We start from the raw sequence: 23,205 nt of genomic DNA on the forward strand, positions 1-23,205 counted from the left end.
TCTAGTCTTGAGAAAGAAACAATTCATTGTAATGTGGCGCTGGCTGGAGCACGTGTAGGAGCGCGAGGTTCACATCCCACAGAGCCATTATTCAGTGGCAGAAAACATCCCATCATAGAGAAGAAATATAAGAATTATGGAAAATGTTACAGATTCCCTTGAAGTAGTATATTAATATATTGGGATTAAGAATGACCATAGTGGGGCACCTGGGTGGCTCAGTTGGTTAAGCGTCCGACTCTCGGTTTCAGTTCAGGTCATGATCTTATGGTTTCGTGAGTTTGAGCCCTGTGTTGGGCTCTGTGCTGACAATGCAGAACCTGCTTGGTATTCTCTGTCTGCCCGCTCATACTGTCTCTCTCTCCCTCAAAATAAATGATCTTAAAACAAATTAAAAAAGAAAGAATGACCATATTGATCACTGTTTTTCCCATTAAAACCCCATTAGGAGGTACACATGTGCTCTTTTAAGAAGTTACTTGTTATTCCACCTTACATATGCCCATGCCTAGAGCACTTGCAAGGTGAAATATTCACAACCTTCACCCAGGGATGACCCTGCATTATTTGGAAGCAAAGTACAATGCAAAGTCACACTTCAAACCCTGAGAGTCTTTCCCATCCCAGGGGAATCCAGCGTAAAGCCATTAGGTGTTTCCTTTAGCATACCAATCAGCAAGGGAAATGAGGGCAAGCCTGCTATGAAGGAGACATCAGAGACATCTGTGTCCCTGGAATTCTAATAGAGCTCAGAAGTCCGGGCTTGATACCATCATTTGAAGGGCTGTGCATAGGAAGGCAACACTTAAGACATTTACTTTGGTGATGATGAAAATATACGGCATTTCAAAATAGGCTGCTTTGTGGAAAAACAATCTGCCACATTCCAAAATCTGAACATAGCCAACATTGGAATGAAACTCTCTAGGTTAACTGTTGCAGTAAGAGAGAGCTCATTTCACCCTGCCCCTGTCTGGCTGGCAACTGCCATCCATCCTTTACAATGCAGCTCAGCAATCACCTTGGTGTTATTGAACTGTTTATTATCTATTTACACCTGTTGTCTCCCCAGAACAGTAAGCAAAGTCAGCAAGGTATCTACGTTGTTGTTGGGTCTCTCCAGCTAGCTCAGGGCCTGACAGATAGGCGGTGCTGAGTGAATGCTTGTGAAATCAACGAGGACACATGCGAAACTTGGCTGCAAACCGCATAGGAGGGTCCACTGAAGAAGGAGCCATACAAAACAGGTGAAAGAACAAGAGGTAATTGTGTGGGTTAGCCAAGGCTGTTTGGGTTGAGTTCAAGAAAATGCTAGGACGTGCTTCAGTCTGTACAGAAGCTTGCCTTGAAGAATAAATCATTTTTTTCCAGAAAGTAATTTATAACACTTATTGAAGAAAGTAGGTTTGCAAAGAATCTACGTTGTGGTTCTAACATAGAAGTTGTTCAATACCACTACAGATTTCCATAGTCCATAGCATTAGGCATAAGAATAGGGTGATAGTAATCGCTACGAAAGGTCGGAGTAAATAAAAGAGCAATGGAGAGCCATGTGGAATTTACGAAGGAAAATAAAGAAAGCGATACAACAAAGTTCCCCATGGGACCTTGACTTAATATGACATTCCCACTGTCTACAATGATACTACTATTTGGGAGCAGACCACGTTTCTTCGAAATGAATTAGCTGAAAGGAAGTCTCTCCTTTGGAATCCAAAGTTCTACACATATGATTAACACCTTGGAGGCATCTTTGAAGTGCAAATGTGTTACCACACACATAACAGTGTATCATCTCTGCCTATGATAAACAGAGAGAGACACAAAAAAATCTAGCATCTCAGAAATGAACCCGAGGTTCACTTTCAGGGCCCCTTTCATTCATGATGCCATGCCATATTTTAGTAGAAAGACTGGCTTCATGCCTCTGCCTTCGGTCTGGTTAAATCTAGGTTTCTTGGTAGCTTAGGGATCCAGAAACTAAATGAATGGCTTTGTTATCTTTGAAAGGTGACCAGCCTTTAATGAATTAAATGAGAGGTAGAGTGGAAGTTAGGAATGACCAAGCCTGGAGGACTTGGTTCCAGCTTCCAGGTCTTCCTACTATCCAGGGAAGAGAGGATGGCTGCCAAGATGCTGACAGAGGCAAGAGAAGAAACCAATGCTTCCCCTCTTCACACCTGCTTAGAGCATCCTGCCCTCTTTCTGTTTATGAGGGCCTTCACTCAGCCCTACAGACTGTACATGTGTCTCCTGGGTTCTGTAACCAGCATCAGAAGATCAAAGCTTCCCAGTCCGTCCTCTGGAGATGGAATATCACGTTTGCAGGAGAGAGTTTCAACCATGTCAAAGAATCCGTCTCTGTGTAACTGATTTTCCCCGAGGGAGAGAGAAAAAGATGGTCATGTGGGGTATATACCATCAGTAAGTACAGAGAAGAACTGCATGGAATTGTAGATATTTAAAATGATGATCCTGTCTGAACTGGTATTAAAGAACGTGCGGTTCAGTGGGAGTCAGGCGGACTTGCTTCCAGTACTGGGACCTCAGTAACGTGATTCAAAATCACTGGTCCTCAGCTTTCCCAATGCCAGGGTTAGGCCAGATGCAGAGTACCTGAGAGGTCCAGGGAGTGGCCAGAGCTCCATCATCTTTCCCAGCCACCAAAATAGTTCATCTCTTTATTATGTTGAAACATGAATAATATCAGATGAACAAAACCGAAATCAAAAACAACCAAAGAGCAAGGTGGTTTTAAAGATCCCTGATAACTCCATCATTCTTAGGACCAAGGCGGGGGGGGGGGGGGGGGGGGAAGCTTAAGACTTCCTATCTTAATTGCATACCAACGATAAGACAAGGAAAAGAGTTAAAAGTATCTATAATCTCTGGCCCTCTCCCCTTATCTCCCTTTGTTAAAACCTAGGGATGTGCTGGCTAATTATTTTCTCCAAATTCCTACATAACTTCAGGGGCACCATTCATAGAAAAGACAATGTCACTGTGTCCCCTGGGGTATGGCACTCAGTGGCCGTGGGGAAGATAAATTTAGAGTGGAGAGGGCCTGTGTTTGAATCTCACCTCTGCCACTTACTAGCTATATGACCCCTGGCAAGCTATTTGATGATCTCTCTGATCCTCTTTCCTTCTCTGTAAAGCAGAGATAATAAATTCGATTTCCAAAAGCTACTGTAAAGGCTAAATGAGATAACATATGTAAACAATCTGGTGTAGGGCAGCATACCAACGCTGGTATTAGTTCTTTAAAACCACAAAATCTGTGACATTTCACAGTTCTGATCACAACCGGTTCTAGGATGTGTGACCCATACGGTGAAGACAGACCAAAGGATACTGTGGAATTGAAACCGATTTCATCTGCTGAAGATAGGGTGGGTATCCCCAAAGTTAAAGGGGTCAGAATGTTGTGACCCAAGAACTATGCACTTTTTAAGTCTGAACTGCGGTAAGTGGCAGAAAGGAAGACTAATTGGTATGCTAATTAACTAGGGTACATTGGTATGGCTGTTACCAAGGACAAGCAACAAGAAGACGAGGTGCACGCATGAAGGATCTATGTGCTGCCAACAAATTACATGTGCTTAACTCAAACTTTTTTGCCTTCCTTAGGAATCTAAGACCTGTCATATTTAACTGTGCCAAGTCTTTTATTTGCCTTGTAATTAAGAAGTGATTAATCTACACAATAAAGCTGTAACTTAAGCATTATTGATTCTCTAAATATTAAAACTGAAGTGGACTGTAGATATCTAATCCAACCTCCACAAGTCACACCAGCGAAAAGTGAGGTCTAAGGAAGACAAGACACCAGCGAAAAGTGAGGTCGACGGTCTCAAAAGGCAGAGCCAGTTCTGGCACTTGGTCTCATTCACTTAGTCTTCTTCTTACTACAGGAAATCAATCTGCGGCTTTATCCAACACACAACAATTTAACATTGGATATATGGATTCCTGTCTCAACTCTACAGACTTTGGGATCCACAGGGCACTGGAAGACCTCTGAAGGGCTGAGCCAATGACTGACAGAAGCGGCTGAGTGGGACTGTGTCGGAAGGTCTGAGGACATTCAAGAAGGTAATGAAGGGCTTACAGAAAGGCTGTTAGGGATCTGCCAGTCTGGAATATGGGTGGTGAAACTGGGGTCCATTAAGGAACCAAACGATTTTCTATATCTAGGACAGAGCACAGTGACCAGCACATAGTACAGCACATAGCAGGTACTTAGTGCTTACTTGTTGTATAATTGGATGATGAACCAGGAATGGATGAATGAATGAATGCATGCCTGCATGAAAGGAACTGTATTGAGAGAAGAAATGAGAGCCTCAGAGAGGCAACAGAGAGGAGGGACCACCTAGTGAGAAGAGGCAGAGAAGAGCTACCAAAGCTCCCCTCAACCTTAGCAGGAAGGACGAGACTCGTTTCTCTTGCAAGGACAGTGGAGGGAGTGTGGCTGTGGCCCTCCTGCTTCCGCCTCACATTTCCCTTCTGAGGAAATGTGGTAGTTCTCATGGCACCGCTTCTGCTTCTGGCCACTCTGCTCTCAGGACGGAATGAGCAGAAGTGGAATGCGTGAGGGGAGTCTATCTCCAAGGGCAACAGAAATGTCAAACCCATAATGTCACATTATTTTCAGAGGAGACTCTGCGTAAGTGCTATCCAGGCATCTACTGACCATACGGACACCGATGGAAAAATTCTTCCTAGTAGGAACTTGACATCAAGAAACCAATCTGATTCTAGGATAGCAGAGAAAATCCTACCCAGTGAAGAATGAGGGAAAGCTGGGATTTCCCGGTCAATTCTCCAGTCACTGAAAAACTCAGTCATCTGTGGCCATGAACCCAGGGTGCTCTCACCTGCCACATCTGTTAAAGCTGGGCTTTGCAGGTGGGATTCACGTGAAGAGTACTGGTGGCCCAGACATGAGAGCAGTATCTCATTCTATTTTCTAAACAGTAAGAGGTCAGCGTCACATGTTGTCTTTCAACGTCCACATCTCACAGTTTTTACTTCTGTACACAGGATGGGGCTGCTTTGAAAAAAATAGGCACTACTCATCACCTCTGATATTTTTCTAGGACTAAATGGAGAAGCTATAATAGAGTACTGCATCAACGCCTAAGGAAGACCTTTCTAGGTTCTTCTGACGTAAGCGACTCACTGTTTGAGATCTTCCCCCTGACATCTAGCAGACCAAGGGCAGAATGGCAGTATGCACACATTAGGTGTGTGGCCAGACTAATGGGTTCTGAGCCGTGTTCATATGAAAGATATGTACAGCCCGAGGAGGAGACGTAGTGTCTATGACGTGACCTTCATTTGACATTTGATTAAGATAAAGTTGGGGCACAAAAAACTTTTTTCTTCAAAACCTGGAGAACAGGTCAGTGAAGAGAGCAATGATATAAACTTCCTTCCTCAGCTCACAGAGTGACTGGCAAGGCTTTTTGAGAATATTTTTAGCACAGCTTCAATTCCCTAAAAAGCAATGCCACCTAAAAGAAATGTGTTAAGCACCCTCTAAATGTTTCTCATTAAGTTGCCAACACTGGTACTCACCCCTTAAGGCTGGCTTACAGTGCTCAGCCTAACTCCCCTTTGTGTGATATTCGAGGAATAAACGTGAGACTAGCTGCTATTTGAAAGAAAGAGATTATATGTGTCAGAATCTACATGTTAATATTTGGAGAATATCTTGAGAGATAATAGGAAAAAGCAGCCTAGAAAACGGCGCTCTGCAATGAATTTATAGAAATGGTAGTCAAGAAACCCAAACTGAAAGGTTTTCCTAATGAGGGGACAGGTTTGTTCTTATAGCATAACTAATCTTAGCTAAGTGGCTAATTCTTCCCAAAAGACCAGATTTGGTTAAGAATGAAAACATTCCACTGTGTCTAGATTTAGCATACAATGAACTCCCTCGACTGGTTTTCATGCTGTCCAGCTCTGAGTATCCTGATTCTTTTTTTGCCTTTAATTATGTTGCCGACACCTACCTTTTCATGTGAAAGCGAGTCTGAGGAAACGGGGTGGCCAAAGCCGTACGAATGTCCACTCACCTCCCATGAGTTTGGACTGGCAGTTAATAAACTCGGGCTTCCTGTCCGTGAGGTACCTCTGGCAGGTATGGTGGAGGATCTGGAAGAAGGTGCATTTTTCTGAAGCTGTGCTGGCCACCCACTGGTCAAATGCGTTTTCAAACAACAGATCAAATTCTGCAGAATCCTGGAAAAGACAGTGAAATGAGTGTCGATCTCAATCTAGAAAAACTGCGGCTTCCAGCTTACCCCTGACAAAAGGCTCACAAAAGCTGAAACACCTTTCAAAACTTTGGTCTTAATCACAAGGCTCATCTTTATTAGCACCCAGGTGCATGGAAAGAAAGTTCACCTTTCTCTGTTTATCAAGCAAACCCCAAATCTTGGAGTATTTATAGATGTCCCTAGGAAGCTACGCTCACAGAAGCCCCAACAGCTTACTACACATTGACCTGGCAAAATTTAGACTAGATACTGCCTTCCCGATGACCCGGAAAAGGTCACGTTCTTGGCAGTGAAACCCATGAATCTTGCCTCTAACCTTTGGTAAGGAAAAGATTCTCCCTTATTATTTTAGCATATAGTGACAATTTACATTTTATTTCTCCTCATTACTGAGGTTTTATACAGTGAGTATGTGTGAACAAAAGGGAAGGTACTTAAATAAACAGCTCTACCTTAAAATGTTTCTCATATTAAATCCAATAGAATCCTAATACATAATTTGTAAGGTGCCACCTATTTATTTGCTTGCTCGGCTAATAAATCTCCTCACTGGTGATATAACGAGATACATGAAGCTTTGACGAACATGGGTTTTTTGTATTGGTAACCATGGACATGATACCTGTACTCTGCTCTTTGCACTTGGCTGATAAACCTACTACAGGAGCCAGCACTTCTTCAGCGTGCATCCCCTTACGTTTCTGCATCACACATGATGAAAAGACTTAGAGTTCCCCATAAGAAGGGCATAGAAATAAGAAAGTCTTAGCCACGTAACTGAAACAGAGAAATAGCTTCGCTAAAGAGGACTCAGACAACCACCACCACTGCCAAGGTCAGCGAGGGAGTCATCGTGTGAAGAGAACACCTTCACTCAACACCAGACATTCACTCACCCGATTAGGATCGATGCCATTAACCTGGCGAAGCTGCTCAAGCATCCACTGTGACCTCCGCACGAATGACGTGGAGCCTTCAAACTGTTTGACCTTCGTGATGGACGCCTGTGTGGGTTTCTTGTTTGTCACTGCCAAGAGAAACCACTCAGATTAGTGGGTGTGCAGGTTGGTTGGTTTTCATCTTAGATTTACATGTGTACACACACAAAAACACACAGAATATGAATACATGTGCCTTTTATTTTCTGAGAGAGAGAGAGAGAGAGAGAGAGAGAGAGAGAGAGAGAGAGACAGAAAGTGAGGGGGGAGAGGGGCGGAGGGAGAGAGAGAATCTCAAGCAGGCTCCTTGCTCAGTGCGGAGCCCCATGTGGGGCCTGATCCCATGACCCTGGGTTCATTACCTGAGCTGAGATCAAAAGTCAGACATGCAACTGACAGCTACCCAAGAGCCCCTGAATACATATGCCTCTGATGAGGGGTGAACTCAAAAGAAACAGAAGTTCTAGTCTCTACTCTCAAGCGATTGCAGAATAATCATAAATTTAAGGGCTGCTTCATTTCTGTCTTCATTCATTCAAACTGAACACGCCTCAATCAGGTAACATCGGGCACTTTTAATGGAGGCTACAAGAACATGGTGACCAACTGCATGGAAAGAAGCATACAGGGTTGACAGGTGTCAGGGAGAGGTCACTAGGAAAGGTTGGATTTTAAAGGAAGTGGATGTTACTGGCTCCCCTAGTGAACTGCAATGTATATACCTAGCGTGGTATTTGAATGTAAACATACCGGGCTTCCATGGTAAGAGAGGGAATATTTAAAACATTATTTGGCTTTAAAATATTGTCCAGTTTGAATCTAGCTTGCATCTCTTTATGCCTGCGTTTGGCATTCACATACCCGCCTGCCCCACATTCCTGAGGCTTCCACACCTGCAGGACCGAGACAGTTCCTCCTTCCAGCCTTAGTCAGTTCTTCCTTTGCCCCTTCCATGCCGAGAATGGACAGCCTCACCTCTCAGACAGAGGTCAAGCACCGGCCGCTAGGAGAGAGTCACTCTGGATATTTCCACATCTGCTTATTTCGTGACTTAGAGCCTCAAGGGTGGAGACGTAATTCAGTGTTATAAAAGGGCTTAACGTAAAAGCTCCTCCCGAGGCCTGGCCGTACGAGTTGTAAAATTTAACAGAAACGATGCTAGTAAGGGAACTAGGAGAAGTGGAAAGTACTACTTGTCACGAATGCAATCCTAGGACGACTGTGCAGCAGTGGCACATTCTTTCTTTGTTTCAAACAGCCCTGCAGATCCTGTATTTCCATATAACCCTGCGGATGGTCATTGGATGGCAAAAAGAATCCTTGAGGGATGAAGGACAGCAGGCATCTACTGTGGTCACAGTTCCTGGTAAGAAGGACCCTCCTGCACGCACACTAGAGTTCAGGGCAGTTACAGTATCTGCGGGCATTAAAGCAGGAACCCAGGGACCAAGAGTGGAATGAAATGTGGGCATCTTGCCTTTACGTTTGGCAAGAACTGCATGGTTCCAGGACTAAAGACCTGTTTTTATGACCTCGGTACAATCTTTCCCCTTTGCTCCAAACCAGGATTTAGCAAACACTTAAAAAACAATTTCAAATAATGCTTAGGTTTAGTACCCATTATTTCAGTTATATTTGGCTAAAAGCTTCTGAACATTTCATACCAATTACGTTTACTTTCATGGTTAAAAAGTCATCATCCCCTTAACACCCGTGATCAGAGGAAATTTTACAGTCTTCTGTTCACACACAGTCTGCCTGGCTTACAGCTCCATGAATAAGTCTGCTAAGTCCTCTTAGGAATAATCATTCCCCGAACTAAATTCAGGCAATAGTATCAGTCTGCCCAGGGCTCTGTCTATCCGTTTATTTTGTGTGCCTCCTATGGGATCTAATAGGTCTCTCTGATAGCCATGCCCTGCTCTTCAGTTTTCATGTTAGAGGAAACAAGACACCTGGAATACATGCAGGTCCTAAAATGTGCTTAAAAGATTAAAGAATACGTTTCAATAACAGGAAAACACGGGTTCCTGTATTAGACACACACCCCTAAACACACAAAGAGGATTTCCTCCTTTGTTTATGTAAATCACACGACATTTAGGCATCCTGGGAAACATGAGGGTTTCCCTTCTAACTTTAAAGTTGTTATGAACTCCTATTTTTACTTCTGGTCCATTTATTTCCAAGTGGTTTACAGCATTATAAAAACTCAAACACAATGCAGGGTCCCTGTAATTACTGGCATGCTGAGGATTGACATTTTAGAAAAAGCAAGTTCCATTGGAAGTCTGTCACTGAAATGAGAAGGGCAGGAACCCCACCCACATGACAAATGCCCCACAGAACTGCTAACAGAGATCCCGCTACAGAGCGATCATTTTTCATGGAGGCAGTTACAACTCCAACCACTGCTGCCTTGTTCTCCCTATTAGCTTATTCTTTGCCCAGTTCTTGGAATCTTGGTAGTCTTCCTGGGCACTGAGCCCGGTTTAGTTTAATTTTTGTTTATTGTTATTATCTCCAACATCCCAGTTTCTATTTTGAAGCAGGTGCCTTAAAATTATATTATTATATACACATTATGTGGAGTTAAATAAAGACTTTCCCCTTCGGAAATCAAAACAACTGCACAAAGACACCACTGCCAGACTTTCTGAGTTCTGTGTTTGATGGAGCCATGTTTAACCCTTTCATTGCTTTGGTGTTTTCAGGGTCCATAGCTGGTAAAACAAATATGCTGGTCAAATTCTGGAAGTCTAGTGAAAAAAAGTCATCTATCTTCTCCTTCCAAAGGACAACTGATTGATAACATACCCTGGATCAGTAATATTGGAGTGCTCTATGGCCAACTACCCCAATACAGTAGACTCTGCATTCATTATTTTGAAGAACTTTAAAGGGCAGATAACCAGGGCACTTCTATCATGCCTTCAACATTCATGGGGAAAAGGAAAACATATAGGCATTTAAAGAGGTAGGGTGAGGGGTGCCTGGGTGGCTCAATCGGTTAAGCATCTGACTTCAGCTCAGGTCATGATCTCACGGTTCCTGAGTTTGAGCCCGGCGTCAGGCTCTGTGCTGACAGCTCAGAGCCTGGAGCCTGCTTCGGATCTTGTGTCTCCCTCTCTCTCTGCCCCTCCCTCACTTGTGCTCTGTCTCTGTCTCTCAAAAATAAATAAAACATTGAAAAAAAAAATTAAAGGGGTAGGGTGAGCATGACACTCCCAGGTAAGACCACCCAGAATCACCCTGGCCCTCTACTCCAACGTGCACCAGAATCATCTGGGAGTTTTTACAACAAATAACACCAAACCACGTGAATCAGAATCTCTGGAGGTGTGGCCTGGCACCCACATTTTGAATTTCCTCACGTGATTCCGAGGCACTGTGACTGCTGAGGCCACTGTGGTGTATGAACTCATTTCACAAATATTTATGGAACACGTATCAAGATGGGAGACACAGAAATAAGTTTTGTGGGCAATTCAAAGATTGAATAAGATATGGTTCTGAGTCAAGAATTTGGGCGGTGGGAGGATTGTTAAAAATGATGCAAAAACAGTGCTAATGCATAACCAGAGTCACCTGAGGTGTTGGGGAGGGAGGGGGCTTTAAGGACCAAGGCAGAGCTGAGGGAGGTCAAGCAGGCTTCCTGAAGCTGCCATATTCCAGGTAATAGACCATTAGCCCTCGCCTGGACTTCTATGATTTCTCCCAAACTGGTTCCTCTGGCCAGATTGGCCATTCAAACTTAAAATATGGAAGACTGAGCCACCTTTGAAAATCTCCTCAGTGGCGTCCCAAAACATTCTGAATAAAACGCAAGGCCCTCACCATGACCTGCAAGGCCCTAGATGATCTGGCCCTTGAGTACCTCCCTGTTCTTATTTCCTTCCACTCTCCTTTCTGTCCACTAGGCTCCAGCCATCTTTTGCTCCTGGGGAACTACAACCCCTTTCTACCCTTTGCAAATGCTATTCCCTTCATAGAAATGCTCCGTCCTTTTTTTTTTTTTTTTTTTTTAACGGTTGTCTCTTGTTTGCCATTTGGATTTCAGCTTACATGCCAACTCCATAGAGAAAACTTGTGTGATCGTTGATCTGTGTAGGCTCCCTCGCCATGTTATTTCTGTCACTGAACTCTGTTCACTGCAAAACAGGTTCATTTTGAACCTGGATAAAATACTCAAAATTTGCCTCTCTGGCATATTTGTAAAGCATAAAAACCAGGATGCTATGATGTGCATCTGGTCCTAAAACATGTAAGATCCACATGGATCTTTGTGGTTTGTGAGGTAGGATCCTATGAATTGACATAATCACAAGTGACATTTTTCCCAGCAATTAAAATTTCTAAAACTCTTTTTTAAATACAGCCTCTGGTTTTTTTCTCTTGTGCTTGACGACAGTTCTGTGACAGAGGCAGGGTTACTGTATTATCACCCATTGTATTTATAGACAAGGAAACTGAGGCAGGGAAAGCACTGACTTGCCAAAGTAATACTGTTAATCAATGGGAAGACTGCAACTTGCACAATAAGCTTAGGGTCCACTGCTCTTTCCACTGTAGCCTTTTGCTGCAATGTCAAATGCCACATTTTATTGCATGTGGGATGCTCATTAAGTTAAGGACTAACTGAATTTTTTGTTCTAATAAGGATACTACTGTTGTGATTTTGACAGTATTCTGAACTGTTATTTCCTTAACATCTCCCTTTAGATAAACGGCTTTTTCCTTGAATAAGTTAATGAGAAACAAAATACATGAAAGCCGTAAATAGGTACATAGCTCTGCCTACGTTAAATAGAAAATAACGTAAAACATACAATTAAAACATAAATGCTATTAATTTCAACTTAGAGAGTTGTCAGGGGAAGCTCTGGCATTTGAGGTCCACTCTAAGGTAAAATGGTGATTAGCGAGTGTAGACAGGTGTTAAAGACAATCAAAACATAGATGTTCCCCACGCTTTGGAGTTATCCAGGCCTAATGCTGCTTTTTCACTCCCTCCCACTCCTGTCACCCACTGCTTTCTACTGGTGACAGAGGAAAATAGAAGCATGGGGCCAACCAAACTCAAGTCCTTCTGCTACGAGCTCAGATAAAAAGAATGTGGTTCCCATGGGGGCACATCTCTTCATTAGCCTTCATGTAAACTTCATTTACATCTCAGCTGTAGTTAAGAAGCAGTGATAGGGATGCTTGGGTGGCTCAGTCAGTTAAGCGTCCAACTCTGGCTCAGGTCATGATCTCACAGTTCATGGGTTCAAGCCCTGCATTTGTGCTGACAGCTTGGAGCCTGAATCCTGCTTTGGATTCTATGTCTCCCTCTCTCTCTGCCCCTCCCTTGCTTGTGCTTGGTCTCACTCTTTCAAAAATAAACATTATAAAAAAACAAAACTAAACTAAAAAACACCAGTGATAGAAACTATTATGCCTGTAATATCATTACCATCACCACTCAAGTGGTGAAATCTCTCTCTCTCATGAGCTAACTGGCTGAAAAAAGGTCTTTTAGAGAATGGCCCTTCCATGAAAGATGGTACAAATATAAAATAAGACGCTTAGCTACAGACAGAGAGTAGAAACCACCCAGCCTTGCTTCTGCCCAATCAGAAAATTCTATTTATTTGCCAATAGCAAAGCACTTTCTTAGATAAAATCTGGTCTTATGGTTAAGTCAGGAATTGGTGGAGGTAGGGACAAAGACTGATGAGGAAAGGAAAGACAGAATTGCAAGTTACTTGCTTTTTATGCAAAACAGCAGACGATGCACGGTCTGCCAGTGATTAACAAGCTGATCCTTCATTTCAAGGTCCAATGGTTGAAAGACTTTCTAAGGAGTTACATCTTTCCCTTACAATCTTGTTATTCATACCGCATCACTTCTCAGTCAGTCCAAACAGGAAAATCAATTTTGTTTTTAAGATACAAAATATCTAGCAACGGTCTTAAAACATTAATTTATGGGGTGGCCGGGTGGCTCAGTCGGTTAAGTGTCCGACTTCGGCTCAGGTCATGATCTCACGGTTCGTGAGTTCGAGCCCCACGTTGGGCTCTGTGCTGACAGCTCAGAGCCTGGAGCCTGTTTCGGATTCTGTGTCTCCCTCTCTCTCTGCCCCTCCCCCGTTCATGCTCTGTCTCTCTCTGTCTCAAAAATAAATAAACATTAAAAAAAAACCAAAAAAACATTAAAGGAAACAAATAATCATCATATCAACAAAATTATTACTCGTCACCTCTAGATCCGCTACCATTTCATGTTCATAGGTGGTTTTTCCTAACATGTGCACAAACATTTCTTATACACATTAAACTCAAACTGAATCACCTTATAATTTTACGTGGCCATTTCTATGAAAAAGAAGACGCTGAAGATACATCTATCTATAATATAGTTTGACATTGAGGCTAGGTAGCTAAACTGCAGAGTTTACCATAACGAGGTGCCTAAAATACCTCAGTTTCATCATGCTGCCTCTTACCATGACTTTACCATTAAGTGAAGGTCAGTGCTTTGTGGTATGCCTTAGCTCTCTGCTCTGCTGTGGTCTAATGGCCAGACATTTTGATTTCAACAAAACCGTTGATGAGAAACAATTTCGAGTAAGGAATAAAAGGGATATCCACATAGAATCTTAGCAGGGCTGCTCTTTGTCAGAGGTGGCTGACATGAAAGGGGGTAAAAAAAAAGAGACAGAAATCCTGTGAAATGTGGTTCAGGAAGTAAAAGCAAGATTGAGCACACCTTCTGGAGGCTGATGTGGTAATGAAATGGGCTAACAGACTGAGGTGAGAAATGATTATTTGCAACTAGTTTCCTTAATGCTCTCCCAATACTCTAATGTCTGATGATTCGAGGTGGATTTTGCAGTATCTGTGGGCAAATAAGTATCAGGTCTGAGGCTGCATCAGCAACTTTATCTGAGTGTTTACAAAGCTTAGGAGCAAGAATATGAAGATTGTTACCTCAAATGTTTTCAGAACAGGGGAACATCATCGCTGCTACAGTTAGGGGGAAATGGAGCATGGCGCGCTCCACACAGGGCTGATCGTTGGCTTCCCAAGTATTTCTCAAAGCGTGTTATCATTTGGGACGTAGTAAATGTTCAGAATCAACAGGCTCTGACCAGACCAACTCCTGAAATGGCCAAGTTTGTCTTTGGGGCCCTATCCCTCTCCTCCCTATCCAGGTCCTTGGGGCTCTCTGGCCAGATTCCTGATAGGATCCAAACAGGCCTGAGAAGGTCTTCGTGAATCTGCATGTTTTTAGGAGACACTTTTAATCCAAGTGACAACTGCAACAAAAACAGTGGCATTCAGTCTTCAGCATCAAGCCCTGGGAAAGCACGTTAGGGATGGATGGTTTTTAACAGTCCTGCTCCACTAACCCTAAAGGGGAGGGGAGGGGAAGGGAGAATCAGTACACTGAGCTTTGAGGTTTGTTCTCAAAGGCAGACTTCCTTAGTCTCTAGTATCGATAATCACAAAGAAAGAAGAAGTTTTCCACACAAAAGATTCCTTATTTGGTATCACTAGCTCCAAGGCCTGTGCCTTACATCACATTCTCCCCTCCGAACTGAAGAAGGAAGAGGTGATTGAAAGCCTAGGAAATTTTTCCAAAGGGATACTGAAAAAGGAACTGTTTACATGGGAAACTTTTCTTGCACAGGAATTTGGAGAAACCCTTCAGTAGAAGGAGGAGAATAAGAAACATCTTGCATCAAGCATCCCTTAGGAAGGTTACAGCACCATATGGAGAGTAGCTAACAACTTACACATTAATAGAGCAAGCAACCCCCCTACACCAGCTCTGCAGGGAAGTACTACCTGGTTTCAATATTTCCAAACTACCAACAAGCAGATGGGCTTACTTTTGGAACACGCAACTTCAATGTCACATATCAGTATGAGACCTCATTAGTATTTCTAAAACCTAGTCCCTTCTAATTTTAATATTCTTTACCTTGCTCATCATTTTGGTTTTTTTACTTGTAAAAACATGTAGATTTTTATTTGGAAAGGCTATTCTACTTTTCAGGTCAACGACAGGTGGAGGTGCACCGCAGGTAGCCCTAGGTTGTTACACCTTTAGCTTGGAATCAGAAAGCTTAATCCCCATAAGGCTTGAGTTCCCCACCGCAAGACCAGTACTGTCCCCTCCACACTGGCACCATGATGTCTTCTGTATTACAAATTGACATACAAAGTGCTAATTTATGGAAGCATGCATAAATGAAGGAGTGAACAAACGGATGGATCCTCAACAAGAGGAGGAATGGTTCCTAACCCACCAGAAACCACGACTAAACCACAAATGTATTTCAGGTTCAAATGTTCTGTTTCAAGATCAAACTGCAGTTTTAAGGGATTTGAACTGTTCTCTTACTAGAAAAGAAGAGAATCCTGAGGACTAAGGAGAATGGAGAGAATGGTAAAAACCACGAAACAGAAATATCAGGACACTGGAAGGAGATAAATTGTGGGGGAGAACTTCTTAGGAAATCTCTTTTCCTTCAATCCTTATTCTAGCAGCATCTCTTATAAGCAATTCTGTTTGCTTCAGCCTCCCTGAAAACACAATTTTGGGCTGGAGATTCAGCAATCCAAGATTTCCCATTGTGCCTGATTTTTTAGCTTCCTGAGACTATTCTCCATAGACTTGAGGAGGAAATCAATTTGCATGCATTTTGGGTAAAGGGTAAACATGCAATGAATTATACAACCCGGCTGGTATTAGTTATTGCAACTTCATGCCTTATGTGGAAAGGGTATATAGCACGTCTGACTTATGTAGTGTAACTATGAAACAAACAGGCCCAAGCCAAGAACACAGATGCTTACAGCCGTGAGAACTGTGGTGGTTCTGAAGAGATTAAAAAATCCAAACCCTTGCCCTATACCATGCAATGCAACAACAGTCTTATTCTGTTCTGACTTCCTCCATTCTGGAAACAGATGCAAACCTCATTTTTGATCTATTCTTAGGAGAGATTTCCAAACAGAGGCTCTGAAGACAAAGGCATCAAAGGAGCAGCACCTGACTGAAGAACGAATTTAATTACTCCACAAGAAGCTCACGGGCTGGGAATAAAAACTTGAAACAGAGATTCCTTTAATGTTACGCTTTCCCTGCCATTTTCCATTATATACTGAAAAGTACAAGCCATGTAGCAACTCTCTGCAGGGAAATGTCATACCTGGTAGAAATTCAATACTTATTTTCTTGCAAGGGGGGTTGCTAAAGACCCTCCTTCCAGTGAGGAAAGAGGGAGTCATTTCTGCAGCCTTTACACCCCTGCCCCTGAGCAGCTCACTCACCATCATATGAGGGAAGGGCCTGGTGCCATGGTCCCTGACACTGCGCACCCACTGCTGGGCACAGTCCTTCAATATGAGTAGTCAGTCTAAAAGAACCATGGAAGGATGTTATGCAGATAGGGATCACCTTCGATGTGAGAAGGCTACTCTCCCACAAATGAGAATTTCTGTCTGCCTTGAAGGAGGCAGAGTCACAGAGAATTTTCTAATGGATCAGGTACTAAACATATAATATCACTAGGTGTTTGGAAAAATCAAAGCTGTTATCACTTAACCAACACAGGCTGCCAAATATCATTACAACTGTCAGTCAAGCAAAGACAGACTTACCTGCTCTGTTTTCCTTCCTCTTCACCACTACCACTATTTACCTGATACTTTTAATAATACATTTTAAATGAGGGTGTGCATCACTGAACATCTAAAAAAAAGTGAATGATGTCACTAAGAACTTGCCCCCTTCACTCTTTACTGTGTTAAATGGAGGAATAAAATCTACATGTTCTGGGTAAAATGAGTGTCATTTTGCATTAGTGGAAATGATCTACAGTTAAAATGAACTGAATGTATTTTGGCAAACTCTCGGCAGTACCTACTAACATTAAACATGCAATATTCTATGACCCAGAAATTCTACTCCTGTGTCTACACAGCAGAAACAAGTGGCGCTCTGTCCAAATAGACAAAATAAGTGTCAAAATGAAAGACAGTGATCCTTGAGAGACGGGAAATGAATGAGGTGAGCCTCACGATCACCCTAGTTTATTGCTTTGCGAGTTTCTTCCAGGTTGTGGTGCAAGGGAGAGGAGCCTAGGCAGAGACTGGCAGATTCTGTGAGTTGAGTGACAGTGCTGAGAGTCTGGAGAGACCAAAGGGCTAAAAGTCTCAGGACAGAGTAATGAAGAATAGAGAATTACACGCAAAGAGGACGCTGGAGATCTGCAGAGATTCGGCCTTGAGTAGTTAGCTGAGTAGGTCTTCCAACGTGTATGTAAGGAAATGACTGGAGGCCAGAGAAGGAACCATTCAAAGTGAATAGAGGAAAGAGTGCCCCAGCTCAAATAGGCTTTGGGAAGAGTTTCCTGCCTGTTTCTACCAACCAGACTGGAAAAGTGATCGAAAAGAGTGAAAATCACTCTGAGTGGAAAAAAGAGAACAAAGTTGTGGAGAACTTACACTACCTGATCGTAAGACTCATTACTGGATTAACTAATCCAGACATCGTGGGACTGGTGTCAAGACAGCTCAGAAAAAGACCTGCATAAATGGGTAATTGATTTTCACAAAAAGTACAAAGGCAAGGCACTGGAGAGAGAAAAGTAACTTCAACAAATATTTCTGGAACAAACGGACATCCACAGGCTAAAAAATGGAACCTCGGCTCCTACTTTGTACCATATATAAAAGTACGTCAAAATGGAGCACAGACCTACATGTAAAAACTTACAACTATAAAACTTTTAGAAGGAAACACAGAAGAAAATCTTTGTGACCTTGGGTTAGGCAAGGCATCTTAGCTATGGCACTAAAAGCACAATTCATGAAAGAGCAAGTTAGGTAGGACCAAAATTTAAGACTTCTGCTCTTCAAGAGCATGAAAAGACAGGCACAAACTGGGAGGAAATATTTGCAAATCTCCATCTGAAAAAGGACTTCTATTTTCATCACTTTATATTTTTAAAACTCTTAAAACTCAAGAAAACACCTAGTTTTTAAAAAAAAAAAGCGTAGAAGATTTGAACACTTCATTAAAGAAGATGTTGATGGGAAAAAAACACACACGAAAAGATGCTCAATGCTATTAGTCATCAGGGAAATGGGAGACTGAAACCATTATGAGGTATCCTGACACAGCTCTCAGAAAGGCTAACATTACAAAGACTGACCCCTACCATGTATTCGCTTGTGCACAAATATTCACAGCAGCTTTATTGGTAAGAGGCAAAAACTGGTAACAACCCGAAGGTCCATCTCAAAATTATTATGCTGAGTGAAAGGCAGACCAAAAAAGAGTACATACTATACGTTGGCACTTACATAAATTTCTAGGAGATGTAAACTCATGCGTAGGACAGAAAGCAAATTAGTGCGTGCATGCAGACACGGAGGATGGGAATGTCGGGGGCCAGAGAGAGATTACAAAGGGCTGTGAGGGAACTTTTGCGGATGGTAGGTTCATTACTTTGGTTGTGGTGATTTCATGGGTATATATATGTAAAAACTTACCAACCGTGCCACTCAAATATGTAAAGATTCCTGCATGTCAATGATACCTCAATGAAATAAAGCTGTTAAAAAATTCACAAGCTGATCTACAGCATTTGTGGTCAAAATAGAGATTACCTTTGATGGAGGTAGGCGGGAGCCTCCTGGGATGCTGGGAAAGTTCAATGTTGATATGGATGATGGTGACCTGGTTTCTATGCATGTGAAAAAAAAACCCCACTGAATTGTACACTTAAGATGTGTATAACTTACAATATATAAGTTATACCTTAACAAATGCAAACTAATGATGATGATGACGATGGCAGGGTTTGAGAATCGGTACCCATTTGAAATCGCCAACCCTGATAGGTATCTCTCAGCACTTGCCCCACCCAGTTCACTCCAAGGTTACTGCCGGTAACAGAATAACCACCCGGTATATTCTCCACACAGAAAGAATGTGCAAACTTGGAAGCTGTCTTAGTCTGTTTGGGCTACAATAACGAAGGACCACAGACTGGGGGGCTTATAAACAACAGAAATTTACTTCCCACTGTTCTGGAGGCTGGGAAGTCCAAGATCAAGGTGCCGGCAGATTCAGTGTCTGGTGAGATCCTATTTCCTGCTTCATAGTTGTCTTCTCACTGTGCCCTCACATGCAAGAAGGGGCAAAGGAGCTTTCTGAGATTTTTTTTTAAATAAAGGGCATTAATCTTATTTATGAGGGCTCCACACTCATGATCTAATCACCCCTCAAAGGCCCCACCTCCTAATACTATCCCATGGGGTTTAAGATTTCAACATATGAACCTGGGGGTGAGGGGTAGGATATTCAGTCCATGACAGAAAATGCATTTATTCACTGCAGTTCTGACACTGGCTTTTATAAAAACCTACCCTGTTTTTTGAAAGTATACCCTATTTATAAAATTCTCCAGTTGGGTTCATGGTTCTCTTCTTGCCCATCTCTTCTGGAAACACTCCAGTTACTCCTCCTCTTGGTTAAAGCTTTCCATCTTCGTATTTCCAGACTTCTTCCACTCTGCCTGTGAACATGCTTAAGGTTTTCTTTCCACGTGAGACTCTTCTATTAACAAGGCCTGTCCTCAAGCCCTATCCATTCTTGTGAAAAATGTGGTGGTGAGAGGAAAATTACGTGTGCTTTGCTACCCGCTCACTGCTTAACCCATTACTCCCCCCTGACCTTACCACGCTCCAGAAACTGCCCCATGAAAATGAAAACATCTCCAAACTATGAAACCCAATGGCACAAAAGTTAGTGGCAAAGCCCAAAGGTGGAAAAGTGCTTGACATGCCCAAGGAAGAGACAGAAGAGGAGGACAGCAAAATATCGAGGAAAAGAAAGAATGAGTGAGGTCACGGGTGCGATCAAGTGCTAGCTCACGAAGGTCCTGGTGTAAAAGGCTTGGGAAGCATTAAACAGAGGCATAATGGGTTCTCATTTACATTAAAAAACATTTGGCCAACTGCTGCTATCGGGCAAATAGGTCCTGCAGGAGTGTGTGTAGGCAGGGAAGTCACTTAGAAACTTCTACCCCAGTAGGCCAGGAGAGGTGATGGTGGCTTAGACCAGATGGCAGCAGTGGAGACACAGAAAAAGGAGACAGTCTGTCCTACTCTCCATAGCTGTTGACCTCCCGCCCAGAGAACAACCTCAAGGTCAGTCACCAACTCTCAGTCATCTTCATACCCTAATGCATAGTGTACTGTAGGCCACTGTTCATTGAACATCACACTTTGTACAGGTTGGAATAAAGATATTTGTATTTATCTGTAGGTGTGATCTCAGCTCCCAGATTTTAACTAACCTGAGAATAAAAGATTAGGTCTTTGTGTACTTGAGGGCACCTGGTAGGGTACCCTACCCAGAGTCCTAACTCAGATATGCATCACGTGAAATTTCTTCATTCTCATCAGAAATGATTAAGGATTTGCTGTACATATTGATGACTGTGGTTAGCAATGTATCACCCATCGACTCTCTTTTTGGCCATGTCTGTTTTTCTTTTTTTCTCTGGGGTCATTTAAGGCAGTGGGGGCTGGGGAAAAGAAAAGAAGAACAGGCACACCTGACTACCGATTCTGACACGCGGTAAAGAGCTGCTTCTCTTACACGGACAGCCAGCACAGCACCTCCGTGACTTCTGCTGCAGATTCCGAGATGGAACACATTGTTATGCACCTCATTAGTATTTATGGACAGCCTAGGAATCATTTCTGAAATAAATGAGACCACTTGTGTTAAGTGATTCCTTCCGAAGAAAAATCCCCGAGGATCTTTCAACAGCCGGCCTTGATGAAGATTCAGAACAAAAGGAGAGACATAGCTGACCCCCTGGTGCTGAACGCTTGGTGAGAGGCTCAGATTTCTCTCCCCAATTCCCCACTGGCAATTTCCACATAAATTGGAGAATAATTGGAGGATAAACTGTCTTGAGGAGATGAGGCACAACTAACTATTGATACATTAGCTCTTCTCAAAACTCAGCCAGTCCTGTCTGCAGGCCTCTACTTGTTGGTGCCAGGGTATCTTTCCTCTCCTTCAGACTTAACAGCCTAGACCACAGGCTATTCTGATAAGGCCGATCTAAATCAGAGGGCAGTCACCATACTGGGCCAAAGAGAGGAGGTGCTGCCCTCAGCAAATGCTGACTGTGGTCGCTGAACTCTGTTCCCCTGTGGCTGAGGGACAGAGATGAGCGCTTACCCACCTTCCATGTATATACCCAATGGAGTGCAGTTTCTCCATTGTACTGAATGTCACTGTGTGGCCTCCACTGTGAAAGGAAAGAAGGCATTATATATATATACACATATATAAATATATGTGTGTGTGTGTATATATATATATATATATATATATATATATATAAAAGCAAGAACAAGAATTATAGATATGGTTTACGTTAGGCAGAGAATACATTTTTAATTTTATTTATTTATATTAAAATATAATTTATTGTCAAATTGGTTTCCATACAGCACCCAGTGCTCGTCCCAACAAGTGCCCTCCTCCCTTCCCATCACCCACTCTCCCCTCTCCTCCACCGCCCCATCTACCCTTAGTTTGTTCTCGGTCCTTAAGAGTCTCTTATGGTCTGCCTCCCTCCTTCTCTGTTTTTAACTTTTTTTTTTCCCTTCCCCTCCACCATGGTCTTCTGTTAAGTTTCTCAACATCCACGTATGAGTGAAAACATATGGTATCTTTCTCAGGCAGAGAATACATTACTGAAGAATCATGCGTGCTACTAAATGGACCCGCAAACTCTGAATTCTGAAACCCTTTGCATGAAATTAATGTCGTATCAAAACTTCAGAACGTCAGTCTATTTTGACTGAAATTTGGGGCAGAAATCACCAATTTTTCATTGCAAGTAACCTACGAGCTTTAAAACCAAACTTAGCACTTACAACAAGGGGCAAAATACATAAATTCCTTAGAGCCACAAAATACTTAAAATTGTAACTTCATTGGTTCGTTCAAAAGCAATGTTTTGCATTCTTTCAATGTACAAGTTCTGTTCAGTACATCACACCAGTTTGACATAACTGAAGCTCACTTAACCAATCTTATATGTGTGGTCTGCACTTCTGCCTATGTAGTCAAGATAATACAGAATTGCAGAGTTGGAAAATGTCTCCCAGAGGTTTCTTCTCCACCTGTGTCTTGCCTTTGGGCACGCTACCTTCTCAGCTCCTTACATATATTCTTTTTCTAACTTCTTTTACCTCCACAATAATAATTTACAATTCATCCTAATAAAGAGCTTCATGATGAGAAGCTCTCCTTTGGGGTTATGGTTAAAGCCATTTGCATTTCATATTCTTGAAAGTCATTTAATTGGTCTCCAGTTTTCTCCTAGTTAAATCCTTGCCAGTTCCCCCAGTCTTCCCAGATGGGTCTTCTTTTTCAATCACCACCTCCTGTGGGCCCCTACGGAGCCCAGCTGAATTCCTCATGTTCCCTTTTAGACACGGAGCCAGATCTAAATAGAATAGTTTATTTTTAAACATTTTTTAAAGTAGGCGTCACGCACAACACGAAGCCCCACGCGGGGCTTGAATTCATGACCCTGAGATCAAGACCTGCGCTGCGACCAAGAGTTGGATGCTTAACGGACTGAGCCACCCAGGCGTCCCCTAAGTAGAGCAATTTTAAAAGGCGAGGACAATGCAACAAGCTCACATCCAGCATTGGACTGATCCGGATTCCTATTTGGGTACGCCAGTATTTTTGAAAACACTGATGCTGCATGCTTATGGTCACCTTACTATCTACTGTGAGTATTTATGGAACCGCTCTTTGACCACATTCTCAAAGAGATTAGAGAAAAACTTTAATTGACATTTTAAACTTATATTCTTTCTACAAGCCACACCAGTATTTCGCCTACTTACGTTCTTCCCGTCACTGTTTCCATATGGCA

General features: G+C 42.6%; 1 protein-coding gene across 3 annotated transcripts in view; it reads right to left on the reverse strand.

Annotated features, from left to right (window-relative positions):
- The window catches only part of STXBP6 (syntaxin binding protein 6), a 251,586-nt gene that overhangs the window by 45,341 nt on the left and 183,040 nt on the right, over nucleotides 1–23,205 (reverse strand). For all 3 annotated transcript variants that reach the window (XM_047863792.1, XM_047863789.1, XM_047863791.1), the window contains exons 3-4: nucleotides 7,184–7,314; nucleotides 6,084–6,249 (exon numbers count right to left, since the gene is read on the reverse strand). In XM_047863792.1, coding sequence (XP_047719748.1) covers nucleotides 6,084–6,249; nucleotides 7,184–7,314 — 297 coding nt within the window. The remainder of the gene's footprint in view (nucleotides 1–6,083; nucleotides 6,250–7,183; nucleotides 7,315–23,205) is intronic.

The sequence above is a fragment of the Prionailurus viverrinus genome, chromosome B3, assembly GCF_022837055.1.
Source record: "Prionailurus viverrinus isolate Anna chromosome B3, UM_Priviv_1.0, whole genome shotgun sequence".
Taxonomy (NCBI): Eukaryota; Metazoa; Chordata; class Mammalia; order Carnivora; family Felidae; genus Prionailurus; species Prionailurus viverrinus.